The 17,359-nt window shown below is 37.2% G+C and overlaps 1 protein-coding gene across 1 annotated transcript in view; it reads left to right on the top strand.

Moving 5' to 3' along the window:
- The window catches only part of MRPL3 (mitochondrial ribosomal protein L3), a 28,803-nt gene extending 14,214 nt beyond the window's left edge, over positions 1-14,589 (top strand). The window contains exons 7-10 of the mRNA XM_064416057.1: positions 3,078-3,186; positions 4,900-4,977; positions 6,009-6,086; positions 13,967-14,589. Of these exons, the coding sequence (XP_064272127.1) occupies positions 3,078-3,186; positions 4,900-4,977; positions 6,009-6,086; positions 13,967-14,116 (415 nt within the window). The 3' untranslated portion in view covers positions 14,117-14,589. The remainder of the gene's footprint in view (positions 1-3,077; positions 3,187-4,899; positions 4,978-6,008; positions 6,087-13,966) is intronic.
- The last annotated feature ends 2,770 nt before the right edge of the window (positions 14,590-17,359 follow it).

Below are 17,359 nucleotides of genomic sequence, written 5' to 3'. Positions count from 1 at the left end.
TTCCTTACTTTATTTTAAACTTTATATTCAGTCTAGATAATCTAATTCTGTTCTTATTCTGGTTCCAGCTTTATTTCAGATAAAAGTCAAAATATACACTGTGTAACTGTTTGTCTTCTTAACATTTGTTTAAAAAACATTACACATAGTTTATTCTTTTTTAAGGTAAAAACCACAAAAATTTAAAAAAAAACCCTATAGCTTCTTCTTATGTAATTATTTCAGTCATGATGGCTGTGTCCTATTGAATAGGAAATTAATGTCAGAAAGTCATAAGGTAAAGTGTCCTTGTAGGTAACTGAGTGATTTTTACAAATAAAAAATGAAACTCATCTGAAACATTATTGAAGTAATATGGTGAAAGTGCCATGATAGATAGTAAAAACATTAAAATATGAAAATAAAAAAATGTAAAAATAAAAATTAGAAATTAAAAAAAAGTATAAAGTGCTCTTAATTTTGGTATTGTTATATCTTTCCTTGACTTTACACAGAATATTTCAGAGATTGAAGATTTGTTTTCGTATTCCAGATCAACGGATGCAGGAGAACTTTCAGGTTTACTGGAATACTCTTTTTTTCAGCCTGATCACACTTTATAGAAAGTTCCTAAGACTTTGGTGTTGTAAAATCTGAGTCTTTGTTCGCAGACAATACACAGAAAATGTGTAATTAGAAGGACCAAGAAGCAACCGAGTATTCTTTACTGCATGAATCATTTATCACTAGCAATTCTATCTTGTAATCACCTTTTTTTGAAGATATCTTATAATATTTGATGTACTAAACTCTATTTAAAAAAATACATCTTGTGTGTGTATGAAGAATTATGTTTTAAAATTTTTGAAGCACAACTGAGTATTCTAAATTGTTCATGTTAAGAAATAAGTAAGTTGAATGAAATGCTGAAGTGGTTTCATGACATCAGAGATTTATTCTTTTTGGTGAAATTTGACAGTAGTGTTTACTTTTGAAACGGTAGCTTTCTATGGTTGTGTGGTTTTCTCTGAATTGCAAGAGCATTTCTGCAGCTAAAGAATTTATCATACCCCATCATTTAAAGAGAGAATTTATCTGCTCGCTCTGTTGACTGCACAGCTGCAACCCACTTGCTGTTGGTTTTGGAGACTTTGCTAAGTCCATCTTACAGCTAGAGATGCCAGAAGTAATCTGCTTGGAAAACATGGCCAGTAATAGGTAGTTTAAAAGAAAAAAAAATAGCATTTTGACAGAACAGATATGAGTTTTCCTATGGCTTAGTTTCTGCATGTATTTCATAGTTACTGCTCCCTAGCAGTATGAAATTAGAAAAACACAAGTTTTGAGCCTTTCTTAAAGGCTATTTTTCAAAGCGTTTTTACAACTATTGCTGTTTAGTACTGCATGCTTTAAAACAAGCTGATTCTATCAGAAAGTGGTGTTAAAAAGCCTTGCATCCTTTGGATTCCTGTCTTGTGTTCCTGATCCCGGGTAACCCAGGTCCTCCCTCCCGCAGGTGCTTTCATTCAGCTTCCTCTCTTGGCCCCAGCCCCATTCATACCTTCATGTCCCACCACTGTCTGTTGGCCTGCAAGGACTTGTCTTGCTGGTGACAAACACTTGCATGACAGCTGGCAGATCAAAGGAAGATATCACTGCTTTAATTAAGTTTTAGCTTTTCCTTAGCTGTAGGTAAGGAGCAAAAAATAGCCAGGAGCTTCTAACAAGTAACTTTTTTATTCAAACAATTGCACATGTTTCTTTGCCAGATTTAACTAGGATTGTCCCATAGGTTCTGAGCAGGGAAGACCAGGAGACAAGGCACTGTGATTGCACAGCTTATGTTCCTTTAGAGTTCTATAGCTTTAGAGTGTCTTTCTTTATGGCTATTTTTAACTGTGGTTTGATGTGTTCAAGGCAACCTGGACAGCAGTTAGAGGAGTGTTGAGTCAAGTGGGTAGAGTCAACATTTCATTGATGTTGGTGTTTTCTGTGTGTTCACTACTTTTTCATGGCAGTGCTGAGCAGGGAGTCAGCCAAGTGCAGTTCCTGCATAGAGCGTGCTCTGTGCATGCTTATACCCAGTTTTATTTTACGTGCAAAGTTCATATATATTTTTCATGTTAAGTGTGTTAGCAGAGAAAGGATTTATGTAAATCAGAGGAAAAGGATTGTCTTGCAAAATCATAGAATCACAAGGTATTCAAAGTTGGAAGGGACCCACAAGGATAAGAGGGTCCAGCTTTTTAAGTGGAAGGCCTTTACAGGGATGGAACCCACAAGCTTGGCGTTAGTAGCACCATGCTCTGGCCAACTGAGACAATTTCAGGTTAAATTAATAATCAGTGCAGCCATAAACACTGTGGTCAGACTTCTGCTTTTGGACACAGACAACACCAGTTAACATTAACACACACTTAATTCAGCTTTTCCTTTGTGCAGTGGTGAGGTGATTTTTCCTATTGAGTCTGTCCTTGCAGTAAATAGAGAATTCCAAAGCCAGTAATGCTGTCATGTGGCTCAAAGATGAAGGACATGTACTCTGAAAATACATTTTATTTGGTATTGTGTTTTAGAACTTATTTGTTGGATGAGTACGGATCAAGGGAATTACATGTCACTATATCCAAAGCTGCTCTCAGGAGATGGGTTTGTTGTATGGAAAAGAAATGTTCCTTCTAAGTAGCCATCTCTTTCCTCTCTCGATGCTTAGGCTGGACATTAAGTTGTGGTATATGGTATTATTTGGGGTTTTGATATGGTTTTTGTTGGATTGTTCTGCTGCTCACTTGGTAACAGATTCATTATGGTAACTTTTATTGAGGACAATCACAGCAAGGAGCATTTTATGTTAGTCTTCTTGCCTGTTTGACTCTCTTCTAGTGCTTCTTATTCTGTAAAGCAATCTTTATGCATTGTGCTAAAATATGTTTATGGTACAAAATACAGATTTTTGTACCATGTTTAAGTATATTCTTCCCTAACTTGAGTGTTGTTAAAGGTAAAAAAATCATGAGCCTGACTGAAATTGTTGATTATTGCTAGAAAGCTTACGTATGACTAACCCAGGTTTGTTTCTTAATTATTTTTGTTTCCAGAATTGGTAAAGGATTTCAAGGTGTCATGAAAAGGTGGGGATTTAAAGGTCAGCCTGCAAGCCATGGCCAGACAAAAACTCACAGACGACCTGGAGCAATATCTACCAATGTGAGGATTCTCATTTCCCATTAAAACATTCTTCAGTGGTTTCAGAACAGCTTTCTAAAACTGAACAAATGTACAATAGCTAGCTGCCACATCTACTCTGTGCTAGCAGGGAATCCCAGCAGCAAAGGAAGTTCAGAATCCTGTATAAGGAGCGATGCTCTTGTCTTAGGCCTCAATTTATGAATATTCTGTATTGCTGGTAAAGGCACATATTTTAACTGAGCTCATTGGCATATTTTGTAATATAGTGAGAACAATAGTCTTAATACTTCAAAGAGAGTTCTAAGAAGCTTTTGTCACAGTATTTATAGATTGGAATGGATTTGCCTGTTATTTTATCTTGCAGATATTGTACTGTTCTTTGGAACCCTGGTTGCTTTTATCACCTTGCCTGGCATGTGTAGCTGCTTAATGAACTGATCCCAGTAATTTAGTAGGGAATTATTCCCAGCAGTGTGTAAGCTTCTGTGCATTTCTAAGCAGAGTACAGAGTCATATTTTTACATTTCAAACTATAAATAATATTAGTATAAAAGCTCTTTGAACAGGTCCATTTTAGGCTTTGTCTTATAAAGGCTGTACAATATTTAGACTGAACTAAGAGGAATATTTTGCAAACTAATTAAGATCAACTGAGTCATAGTACTGAACATGAACTGTCTGTAAATTTCTTAGAGAAATTAAAATGTAAAAAAGGATTAATAATGCTCAAGAGAAAAGTAAAAGCAAAAAAGCAGCAATCAATGAAGTTTGAGTAATTGAAAGTGTAAAAGCATGTGTTACTGATTTATAGTCCTCAGTTTCAGCTGGCAAAAGAATTCTACACCTGGCGCTTGTTTTCACTGAAGAATGTAAATATTTGAACACTAACACTATGTTAGCAGATGGTATTCATCATTACAAAATAATCCCTTTACTTTTCTTTAAATTAGAATTTCCAAAGCAGTAATGCTGCATGTAATTTCTCAAAGTACGTAGAATGAAAAATGGTGTTGGCAGTAGGTATTATGGGAAGGAAACAAGGTGAAAGGATGCAACAGGGGAAAAGCAATGCCTTGATACTACTTTCCTGTCTATGGCTGGCTATCTCAGACATTTTTGTAATCCAGGACTGTTCAGTAGAGAATCCTCTCCTTAGAACTGGATTGCAACTGATTTCCTGAAATCATGATTTTCACAAGAATTAAGAAATACTCCAAGAAACATTATTAATGTATAACAGAGAGGAGCAGGATACAAATCCTTTGATAACGGTGTAAAATTGAAAATTATTGCACTTATTCCTGCCTTTTTTCCCCACCTTTGTTGTCCAGTTTATGCCCAGGCAATCAAAATTGGGTACAGAAACTAAGGAGTACTGGGGAATGGAATTAAAGATTCCACTCTCAAGAATACACATGTTAAAAAAGATCTGATTAACATCAGTGCAAAAACTTTTTGATTAGGGGATGGAAGAAGCTACAGTGTGTATATGTGTGTGTGTGTATATATGTACAAAAGTTTTGTGATTGTGGTCAAGTATTTCAGAACACATGTAGAGTAAAACCTAAATTCTGTCAGGAAGTATTTAAAATGCTTATCAGGATTAGATTTTTTTGATACTGTATATTTTCAGCCTTGGAAATACCAGTATATTTTCTCTGGTGCACCTCTTGAGTTTGTAAGTTTACCTCTTGCAGTTAACATGGTGGTTTTGGCCTTGTTTTTATCTAGAAAGCTGCCAAAGTCTATCGTGGAAAGAAGATGCCTGGTAAAATGGGTAACATCTACAGGACATCTTTTGGATTAAAGGTGAGTTCTGGGTGTACCAGTGTCTGTGTAAGGCGGTGGCATTGCCAAGCAATGGTGTCCTGTCTATCTCTGCAAGAATCCAGACAGCAGCATCTTGAAGTAAGCAAGCTGGAAAGATCAGAGCAGCAAATGTGTTCTCCTGTTCTCTTGTGGGTTACAAATTTACCTGAACATCCTTTGTTCTTGTGGTACCCTGGGAACTGGGATTTCAGGTGATGCTTCCACATCCAGTGTGTTTTTCACACACTGTGTCAGAACTCAAGTGTCCCTTGACTTCTGCCTTTGAAGAGGGAAAACAAATCAGGTTTTTGGTGACTTCAGTTAATGTCTCCATGCTTATTCCATTGTTCATACCCAAGACAAATCTGAGTTGCTTGAAGCTCTGACTTGATCATGGCCTTTCACTTTCATGTGCAAAAGGGGGGTTATAGTTTCTGTTCTGATTCTGATTTGTGCATAGCTACAACAGTAGCTATTAGAGCTACTCTGTCTCTGAAGACAACCTCTACAGTTTGCACAGAAAGGATTTTGACCTCTAGTTTGCCAAAAAGTGCTGCTGTTGTTCTCAGTTTACTATAACTAATTTTTTGTAGCAGAAAATGTGTGTGTTCAGTTGAGCGCCTGATTGAGTTAAGAAATTAACATACGGTAACAGGAACATTTTCACAAGGACATTCGTTTTACTTTGTCACCTGTGATATTTTTCATCGTTTTCAACTTGTTGCTGTTAGAGGGAAAAGAGACCTAGGAGCTTTGGTTGGTGTTGCACTGAACAAAGAGCTGCTTTACCAAATACATCTTGGTCACCAGCCCTTCAAAACTGTTTCAGCCTCTTGCATTAGGAAGCTTTTCACCCAGAGTGGCACGTGAGTGAATTCTGTGGCAAGTTTAGGCCTGAGCAGAACATTTTTCTTCCCCAGGGTATCACAGCCAATTACTCAGTCTGGGCTTTGCTAAACTTCTTTTTGTAAAACTGGGAATAATCTCTAAACAGGACTCAGTGTTTAATTTTTTTTTCCCCTGTCTCCTAGGTGTGGAGGATCAATACAAAGCACGATATTATTTATGTGAATGGGTCTGTTCCAGGTCACACCAATTGTCTGGTGAAGGTATGTTTGCTACTTTCAATACTGGTATTAGTGACTCCTAAGCTCTCTACCAATCAATTTACAAATGGAAAAAATGGGTCAGATGCAATTTTCATTTCTTATGAGAAATCCTGTATTGCTGATTCAAAGGGCAGTGGAATCAGTTCTGTGATAGAGCATGGTCAGCAGGGGCAGTGAGCACTCTGAGTGGCTCAGTAGGGCACTCTAAATGGCTCCTTTTTAGATTTGCACTCACGTATCTTAGGATACACCAGCACAGTTGCTGAACCCCGTGGTAGGTGTTTCCAGGCTGTGTCCATCCCCTTTGAATGTCAACATGAGCCTGTAACATGGTGGTGAGATTTCCAGAATGTTATTTATATGTTATATTCATGAACAGAGATACACCGCAAGTCCTGCTTTAGAAGTTATTTAAAGCATTCCCTTACCCAGTAGCAGTTACCTTTCCAAGAAGCAGTTGAGAGGAAGAGACAGCTAGAGTTCATAATAAAGATCTGAGTTCCCTTTGGAATCTGTATAAATGTGCCAGTGGTGTTTTCTGTGGCAGTCTGCAGGATTAATTTCAAATATTTTTTATATTGTTTCAGTTTTCTGTAGACAGTCTTGAAACAATGAAGATCAGTGTTCTTATGATGTAAATAATTTACATCAAAGCAAGAAAAGTGCTTTTTAAGGGTAGTTTTCAATGTAGATTTTCCTTTCTAATTAGGTCTATTTCACAAACCTGCAAACACCACTTACTTGGAGGAAGTTGTTTCTTTTCTGACTGAATAGAGTGCAGGGTATCAAATATATTCAGCTATGAAGAGTTTGGTATGCATGTAACCTTCCTGTACTTGGAAGTATTGCAGGGATTTAAATGGTTCAGGACTTGAAAAGTTGAAGAGTTCATCAAATTCAGATGTTTTCAAATAGTTTATTATCTTCTTCTGTTTTACTGTGGGCATCCAGTTTTTGTCTCTTGGTTGTGGAGCAGAGCTCTACAGCTACTGGGCATTACAAATGGCAACTTTTCCTTCAAATTGGTTTTTTACTCATAGAAAAATTATGTTTTTCTCACTGCAAATAAATTTTTTTTTTCCTGGGCAAGGTATCTCTCAACTATTTTTATTTTAATGTCCAGCCCAAGCCTGGGGAATACATTATACATTTCTCTTCCAAAAACAGTGAAAATTGGTTAAGAGATGTCCGGGAAAAGTAGTTTTCAGGACAACTTCTGCTGAATTGCTGGGCGTGATATCAATTACATAGAATTGAGAGTGTGGTTCAGCTGGCTCTTTATCTGTATATTGGACTGAATGACCTTTTCTTAACTGTGTTCAAAGTATCTTTTCCTAATCCTGAGGCATGAACCTGGTTGTTCTATGTCAGTCTGAAATTTAATTAAGTGGGAATTTTTTTTTAGGATGTTAGTTTTAAATGATAATGTATGCATATAAGCAGCATAATGTAGCTGAAAAAATTGAGAAAAATTGAAAAAATTAAGACATGTTTGATGCCCAGACTGTATTCTTTGATCTTAATAGTTCTTTTAAGTAGGAGTTAATTGTTGAAAAATATTGTGCAACTTGTTACCCTAATCATGCTGTTAAAATCCACATAACTGTGACATGACTATGTGGTACTAAATGTACCTGCGTTTGCTTGGTGGCAAATGCAGGTACACATCTCACATGTTTTATCTGTAAGGATGCAACATCTTATGAAGCCACTGAGACTGAATACAGTACCTGTTTTTACCAGATTATAGCTTTTATTCTAACTACACTCAATAAACTAATTTTTATTCCTGATTTCAAGTGAGTTAAGAAAACATTTATTACATGCCTGTAATATAAATTGCACTTAAAAACAAAGCTGTGTATGTTAATACTGCACATTCTTATGTACTCTATGAAGATCTCATTCAAACAAGTCATTCTTCCCTTGCTGATCAGACACTGAACATTCTGCTTGGAAAAGAACATACGTGGGAAGAACGAGGCTTTTCTTCCCTTAGAGCCCCTTCCTTAAGATAATAGAGTATATAAAACATCTTGACCAAAGTGCTCCAGACTCAAACTTTACGACATTTAATAACAAGTAACACTGTTTGAGGTAAAGACACAGCAGTAGGTGTCACTGCTATTAAGAAATAGGTCTCCAAAAATTGTTTCCAGTCTTATTTGGAGATTGAGTGCAATATGTAATAAGCTACATTTCATTCCGGTTCCTTGAGCTGGTGGATCCATTCTGTGGCTTTTTCCTTGCATGAGCCATATGAATGACATTACATTCATTTTTTCCCTTATTTTTTCAAATATATCTGCGAAGGGTAGAAAAGGCTTTAATTATAAAATCAGGTAAAGCAACACTATTGGATTTATGACAACCCCAGACACCAGGAAGAATGATGCACATCTGACTCAATGATATCAGAAGGCTAATTAATTACTTTTCTTGTACTATATTAAACTATTTTACTATACTATACTTTATTATACTATACTATTTTATTATACTAAAGTTTATTATACTATATTTAACTATTTTACACTGTATTACACTAACAAGAACGATACTAAAACTGAAGAACTTGTGACTGCTGACAGTCCCGACACACACACGTGGATCCAATTGGCCACCTTGGGTAAACAATCTCCAGAGTACATTCCACTTGTGCATAAACACAGGAGCAGCAGATGAGATAAGAATTGTTTCATTCTTTTCTCTGCTTCTCTCTGTTCAGAGGGCATGTGAATACCACACAATACTATTTGGTTCTCTGATTTCTGGGGTTTTTTCTCTCCATTAATCTTGCTGCACTCATCTGTGGTGTTTTTAGCTTTTTTCCAGGGTGTTTTCTTGTTTGCTTCTAGACATCATCTTCCAATATATTATTGTGTATTTGTTTGAATCTGTAGTTGGGGAGAGGAATTATGGGATGTCAGCTGCTGTAATTACTGTTCATTCCACTGAATACCTGCCTGTAATTACGTAGGAATAATGTCTAGGGAATTTGAATCCATCTGTCTTTGAGCTCCAGAGTGAAATATTGCATAACACTTTCCTCTTTGTGTGCTTCCAAGGGGAAGGCATTTGTGTTCAGTACCCACTCTGTGTTGCTTGGTAACCACTAAAACCATAGTGCACCTTTAAAGCATATATTTTGTAAGTTGTATTTTTGGAAACTTTGTGCATCAGCACTCTATTCAGACAGAGATGAAGCACTTAAATTTTTCAAGTTTTGTTTTCAGCAGAATAGAATTGCAGAATACTAGGATTGATGGATTTCTGGTTTTAATTAGAATCAGCTTTCGTTTGATATTGCACACTGAAGTATGCAGGTAAATAACTGACATCAGTAATGTTTCTAGCCAAAAAAGCTTACTTTAGCATGTATTTCTTTCTTAGTTGCAAGGTCTGATAAAATTAAGAAACTTTAGGAGTGTGTTGGAATGCACAGGGTTCTTCTGTTGCAAGAGTAACATTGCAGAGTAAGCAATTGTAAAATTTTTGCGTTGGGCCTCTCAAGATGGCCTACCTCAGGAAACATCTGTTTCTTTCTGGGATATCTTCTTAGATTCCAGGGCCTGTAGTTACCATCTGTGACAGGGTTGTCTTTCTAAAGGTTATGGCTGGATTGCTCTCCCAGGTATATTACCAAAAAGTTCTCTTTTGTCATTTGAGAGAGATGCATAAGACTTAACTGTCTTTTTATGTAGATGCCTTATAGTGGAGGGTAATATAGTATATTCTAATTCATAATATTGTAGTTTGTCTTTGATAGTGTTTTATACCTGCCCTAATTTTAAGGCACCTGATTTTCTTAGGATATTTAGTGTTGATCACTTTGAGTATATCACTTGTAGTGAAGGCAGAAATTCTAGCAAATCTTGTAGCCCATAGGAGTTGCTTCGCAACTTGATACTGAACTGACCTGTCGGTATGCTAGACCTGAGTTAAATTGAAGTATACAATTGCTTTAGTGTGATGCTCCACTTGAGCTAGTAACTTAAGTCTTGAGATTCTTTATTTTTTTTGGGGGGGGGGGGGGGTTGTGGTTTTTTTGGGGGGGGTTGTTTGGTTTTTTTGGGGGTTTGGTGTTTGGTTGGGTTTTGTTTGTTTGTTAGTTTTTTGGTTTTGGGGTTTTTTTTAAGAGAAGTATGTCGTGATTTGCATCCTACTTATTTTGTATCACACTTCCCAGTGTTACTGTGGTGTGTTTCTAGTTGTTGATGCCTGGGTTGGGTGCACTCTGCTCAAGTTGAGGACTTGCAGGGATAGTGTGGTGCTTTCACTTCTTTCATGTTCTCTGTCCTGTGCCTTGGGCCTCATTCATAGAGTTGTGTGGAGGTTTGTATTATTGGGTTATAATAAAAATAAGGCTGATAAGAAATGGATATAATTCTTGGGTTCAGTTTTTATGTCTAGCTTCAAAAATATCAGGGAAGCTGAGTTAGGAGATGTATGACACCTGGGGAACTTATTTCTGATAATTTTCTATATTTAAACTCATACACAAATAGCTTGCATTCTTTGCTGTGATTGCTAACACAGCCTGAAGCCCTGTTAAGTTACAGATGTGAGTTGTGACTTAAGCATCAGTTTTTAACACTTGTTTAAGACCACATTAAGCCTTTTGTGGTGATAGATTTCTGAGTTTGTGTTTGTTTATACTACCCATTACGCTGTCAATATAGGGGACATACATAAGTGCGGTTTATTAATTGTCTGCAAAACCCTTTATAACTGTTCTAAAGATTTAGTGACAAAAACCCAACCAGCTCCAATTTCAGTTTTGTCTAGTATTTTTCTAGATAAAATGACCTGTCAGAGAATACACTGTAGTGGTTATACCATCATCTGTATATAACATCTATCTGTAGTATAGTCTACTGTAATATATAGGGCTATTAACACAGCAGTTGAGTAAGCCCAGCATTTATTATATGAGCTATATACCAAATGCTTTTATGGATTGCAGTAACAGTTTGGACTATGAGCTTAATTCCTTCTGTGGATGAGAGCCAAATTCACTGGATTTTAGTAACACAGCATGAAAACTTACTCCTTTTATTAGCAATGTTCTCAGAAGGTTACAGGAGAGCAGGAAGAGCTGTGCTGGGTCACCTGCACTTCTTTTCCGTGTACGTGCTTATACAGACAAGTGTAGCTGCTGCTGCTCCACACCAGGGAACCCCTTTATACTGCTATGAAATTATTGTTGCTGTATCTACTGAAACCTTTGGTATGCTGGGCCCTTCATAAATGTAAAGGGAGTAATTAAATAATTCTCTTGAGAAGACAGACAAATCATACCACGTTTTAGTTGCTAAACAATACTTTCAGGTGTAAAATGAAGTTGAGTTCTTCCTTTAAATAGGAATGATAATACCTGATAATAGAATACTATCTAACTGTTTAATTTCAAGGAGAAAGAGTTTCATTTAGTTTGGTAGTGATGCTCTAAGATAACACTTTTTTACTTTAAATTGCATTTGAAAGCTATGGGTTTAGAGAAAGATGGAAAAAGAGCAGTAGCTTCACCAGTCAAAAGAAATACTGCATCAATTATACCAATAAAAAAAGAGCATATCAGAAGAAAACAATTTTAACATCAGATGTGACCTATATTTCTGGGATCTGTCAAGTTTCTGAGGAGTTTGGAAGGGGCAAAATGAAACAGTGTTGTACTCATCTGGGAGCAACAATGGTCTATTGGAGATGTTTCATGAGAATCTTAAAACTATTTTAAGAATTCTCCATACCACAATGGAGATACTCTGTCCAAAATGCCCCTTGGCATTAATATGTAGTTCATATAATGTTAAGTCTGGACAGAAATCTTAAATTCATTTAAGTAAACTAATGCAGGACTGAGATTAGACTGTTGGGTTTTCCTTCAGTTAAGAGCAGGTGTCTTGCTGCCGAATCCTGTCATAAGAAATTGTTTTAAGAAGTAATGGAAAAAAATAGGAGAAAGCAGACATTTCAATTCCTTTCATTTTCCGGGTGTCCAGAGCTGCCTGCAATGGCACAGCCTATATGCAATAGCACATACTGCTTCTTGATAAAAATAATAAAAAATGACAAAAAGGAAACATAAAGAACATTTAAATAAGATACACATGAAATGAGTACATTATAAATAAAATCATTTATTGTAATATTTCTGATACTAATTCATGTAGGGATCATGAGGGGTTTTGCTGTTGACAGAGAAAGCTTTTGCTGTGTAACAGGATTAGAGAGTAGAGAAATTAGCAAAGGAAATAATGGATAGCCAGTGAAGCAGTTAAAATGGGGTTTCATATAGCAAAAGAAACAGCCACGGTGTATTGAAAGGGAAGGATGACATCTCTGAAGATGCCATCCTTCAGGTGACATTGCTGAAGCTCTCTGACTGTTTCTTCTGAACTTACTGGTGCTGGAACTGCAGCTGGAACTGCAGCAAAAGTCTGTGGACTCGGACCTCAGTCTAGTTCATTCCAGCTAAATGTGCAATGTAAATTTGGAGCTACAGGTCTGGCAGTTCACAAGGCCATAGAGAACACTTCTGTAAGAGAGGAATGTTCTGCTTGAGAAGATACTTAGCCATCCTAACCAGTGCAACACGTCGAGCCCCTCATCCCCTCCTTCTTAGCAAAAGGCTTTCTTCTGTTCATCAAGCCTGCCCTTAAAAAGTACTGGAATGTCAGATTTACTGTATGTGCCATCTGCAGGAATCCTCATGGATTTTGGGAAAGGTTCAAGCAATAGTAGATATGAATTTGGTAAATACAGTGCTGTCAGAACAGAGCATTAAGTGGGCATAAAATTTTTAAATTTAATTTTTGGCATAAATCAGAATTGTCCTATGTGAGATCTCTGTCTGATCAAGTAAGAACAAGCATCCTGTTTTTTAAAACCCCACCAAAAACTAAGAGCTTATCTTCTCTCTACTAAAATTTTGTCTAATCTATTTGCACTTTTTTTTTTTTTTAATCCACTTGAGTATAGTGCCTGAAGGGGATTATTACAGCTCAGGAGAAAAACAATATCTAACAATATATAAAAGAAGAATTTAATTTTAAATCAAATTTAAGAATTTGTAGCTCTCTTCTTTTTTATTTTATTCAGAGATACCAGCCTTCTATCTGGTACTGCAGACAAACTGCTTTTTGCTGATAATTCTAGCTACTAATTTTCTTCAGAGATTGGAGTTTCAGGGGCTAGATTTTAAATCTTTCCACATGTAGAGAGGTCAGTAAAGGAATTTCTCTGTGGCACCACTCTTCTTGCAAATAAGCTGTCTTAGAGGTTCATGTTCAACAAACTTAGGTCTGATTCCTGAGTGGAGAATTTTAGATGTTTAACTCTGCAATCACTGAGCAGCTCTGCAATAGCCAGAGGGATTCAGTACAGCACATGCACATATCTTTGCAAAATTAGTTGCCATAATTAGTTTGCATCACACATACAAACACGTGTCTTGTTTGTTGAAGAGGTGATTACGCTGCATAATAGAACTTGGAATGTCATGCAGGAACATAGTGTGAGAAATAAGCACTGCTTAAACAAGCTATACTTCTATTTTAATAACATTTTAAAATATTGAGCAATGAATTCATATGAGTGGGTTTTGATTCACTCTAATGACAAATTCTCTTAGGATTTTTTGTTTGTTTGTTTAGTTTTGCTGATTTTTTAAATCTCTTTAAGGATGAGTACAAAATGTTAAATTCAATAGCTAGGGTTGATGTTAAAGTAACTGATGATTATACCTGGAATTCTTTAAACAAGTGGAATGTGAATGCTTCTAATGCATGCAAGCTGAGTGTTTTAAATTCTAGTGTATCACTGTCTAAAAATCTTCTGTAAGATTTATTAACCCTACTCTCCCCCATCCTGCTTTTCAGGTCAGAGATAGCAAATTGCCTACTTACAAGGACTGCAATAAAAATCCTCCATTCCCTACATTTTTTGCTGATGGAGATGAAGAACTGCCAGAAGACCTTTTTGATGAGGAGATTTTCCAGTTCACAGATCCATCTGTCACATTCGCATAATGTTCCTCGCATCTTTGAAAACACAGTTTTGTTATTTTCATGTACTTTGCAAGGCTTTATAAAAGTAAGCCTGTGAACTGCAGTCTGGCCAACTGACTTAAACAATTCAGGTATTGCCATTTTGGTCAGGTAATCAGATTTCCCACTGTCAGTCTCAAACCTGTACTTAAAGCAACAGATGGGTCTGAGGGACAGGTTGTAAAGCACACCAAACTGTGTGTCTTCAGTGACCTTTTGTCCTCTGCCCCAGGCTGTGAAAACCTACAAAATCATGAAAAGCTGTTGTTTTGAAGATGGTTCCAGTTCATTTTCTGAATGTGAACAAATTCTGTTTCTCTTCTATGTAAAGTATACTGGGCAACTCTGATCAATCAGAAGAAGGTTCCAAATCTGCCTTGGCATCTGAGGGGGGGGGATCCATGAAGAGTAATCTAAAATAAAACACAAAAATGCGTGAGCATTGTTTTGCAGAATGAGCTTGTTTTGCTTCTTTCTTTTTTTTATCCAGATCTCTTTCTCTCCTTTTGCCTTTGTGGAGTTTAATATAGCAGATACCCAACAGATTTTCTAGAGGGGGGATGATGGTGGCCATGTGTAGGGTGAGAGAGTGTTTGGGTGGGAAACATTCGGTTACAAAGCAGCACTAGGACTGCAGGGGCCATCTGGTTGTCACCTTTGCTAACAGCTTGTTCTGAGCTTCAGAGGGGGTCCCTTGAATGCTCTCTGGAGAAGTCTCTGTGCATCTACCATTGTATTTGTATTGAATTTTTATGCTGTTACAGGAGAGCTATTTCCAAGGAAAGAGGCCAAATGTGAGGCATTTGTCCTTATGATAAGTGCTTATTTTTCTCTTCTATCCCACCTTTCAATAGCAGTTGGGATCATGCCCCTTCTGCTTTTCATTTTGCATGATTTACTATTTGTAAGTTAATCTTCTGGATTCTGTGAATCTTCTCATGTACAGAAGTACCTTCATAACTGTACTTCATAGTCAGTGCCATCTGAGCACTTTACTCACAAGCCCTGCAGTAGTTCAAGAATTTGCATACACTGTTACCATTAACACCCTGGCAGTGCTCTCTGCTCATCTTTGCGGCTTCATCACAAGCTATGAGCTCAAAGGAAGCCACAGGTTTATGGCAGTGCATTAAGGTGAACTCTTATTACATCAGATAATATTTCAGTGTGGGGAAAATCACCAAAGTACTTCAATTCCTGTTTCTTTGGTAAGAGAACTTTTCCCTTCCTGGCATAAAAAGTGAAATTCCGATGATCTGAAAATTTTGCTCCAGAGAATGACTGCAGCCATTCAGACAATACTGTAGATAATGTTGCCTTCCATTTGTTCAGTTTTAAAGTTTCTGTTGAAGCCAGTACTCTGTCAGAGTAATCTCTACAGTTTTGATTTTGAAATGTGTGCTGGGTGTGAGTTGTATGATTTTTTGAGGTGCTGCTTATTCGGGTTCCATTTTTACTGAGATGTGCAGGTGAAACCTTTTCCATCTTTATCAAGAGTGCTTTAACATCAAAGACAAGAGCTTTCATAGCTCAACTGCAGGCTGATGTCCCAAAGTATTTTCTGTAGAGCAGGTGCTCTACAGATGGGTAAGATCTGCTCATATGAGCTCAGAGTAGTGCAACTCAGATTGAAACATAAACTTCCATTTGACCCATTCTTCCATCAGGCATTGGAAGGCTTATGGTGTTTTAATTTTCCTTATTGTTCTCATCCCTGTTTTTTGCTCTTCTGAGTAAAGAGGGGACTTTGAGTTGAGAAAGCCAGGCTGAATTTATTTCAATGAGCAAAATAGTTCATGAGTGTAATGACACCAAATGCTTTAAGCCCACCTACAAGTTTGTTCTTAGAAAAGGTTAAGGATGTTTAATGAACTATTTTTAGACATTATCAAAGGTGTTGAAGCTGAATATTTACTCTTCATTGTGGCCAAAAGTTGTAGCTAATGGAGATGTGCTTTTAAGCTTCAAATAAAAGACAAAATTAGGTAAATATCAAGTCTTTGTGTCTCAGATGAGCCAACAGTTTCTCATGCAAAATGATCTGTTAATTTTTGTGAAAAGGCAGACCCAGGGCTCTGTTGCAAATAGATGTATCTGTGTGTTTCGCTGCTGTGTCTGAGTAACGACAGTTTAGAGCCATCAGGCAGCATTTTCTCAGGCAAGCAACAACAGCAACAAAACTAAGTTCTTATTCCATATTACCTGTAGTTATTTAAGAAGAAGGAGCTGAACATTTTACTAGGGGTCTGAATCCTGTAGGACAACATCCTACCCAAAGCTGGGAGCTGTTATGCTGCCCAAGGAAGTAATCACTGGCATGCTCTGCTACCAGTGCCATAACTCAAGAAGGTTGCTGCAAGGTCTCTCCAGACTGACCAACCCCAGCTCTCTCAGCTGTCTTCATAGGAGAGCTGCTCCAGCATCTGATCACCTTTGTGGTCTTTTCCTGGGGTCACTCTAGGAGTTAATTCTGTGCCCTTGTTCTGTGGGCAAGGCACTGATCTGGGGTTTGCATGTCCAGGAGTTCGTTCACCCTCCCCTTATGCTGTTGTGTTTGTTTGGGTTAGTGGGGTTATTTTAACATCCATGTTTTAACATGCTGCTCTGGAGGAGGATGCAGAGTTAAGCTTTAGCTGTATCTGTGGCTCCATAGTGTGACTGCTTTGAAAAATAAATACTCTTCAATAATAACCCCTCTCAGTGGTTCTGTAATAGTACGTGAATAAACAGTGTCAAGCTTACAATATAAGTTGAAGGTAAAAAGACAGCAGGAAGAGGAAATCAAAACGCTCATGTATCTTGACAACATAATTGCAGCCATTGATGATAAACAGGGAAAGTTTATTTCTCTTGAAATACCATACTTTCAAATACCATTGCTCTGTCATTATGTGAGACTGATAAACATTTTCGTTTGCTATTTTCACTTCATGTGGAAAAATGTGGTTTGCTCTGTTAGTGTTTAACAAATATTATTTGAGTAAACTGAAGGGGTGACAAGAGCTTATGTGTAAAATTCCATCTTCCTTACTGTTTCCTTGCTGAATTCTAGAAGTCCTGGAGGACTTTGATGATCCTAGAGGCTTTTGCCAACCTTGAAGACTGATTGAAAGAAAAGAAAACTGATTAGGATGTAAACTGTGAGGGGGCTGATGTGCATAACCCAAACCCCAGTCAGAGGCTTCCTGCTGGCAGCCTGGTGCCAGCCCTGTGCTTGTGAGCTCC

The sequence above is a fragment of the Passer domesticus genome, chromosome 1 (assembly GCF_036417665.1).
Source record: "Passer domesticus isolate bPasDom1 chromosome 1, bPasDom1.hap1, whole genome shotgun sequence".
NCBI lineage: Eukaryota > Metazoa > Chordata > Aves > Passeriformes > Passeridae > Passer > Passer domesticus.
Note: the sequence above shows the minus strand (reverse complement) of the source record. Positions and strands in the feature narration are given on the sequence as shown.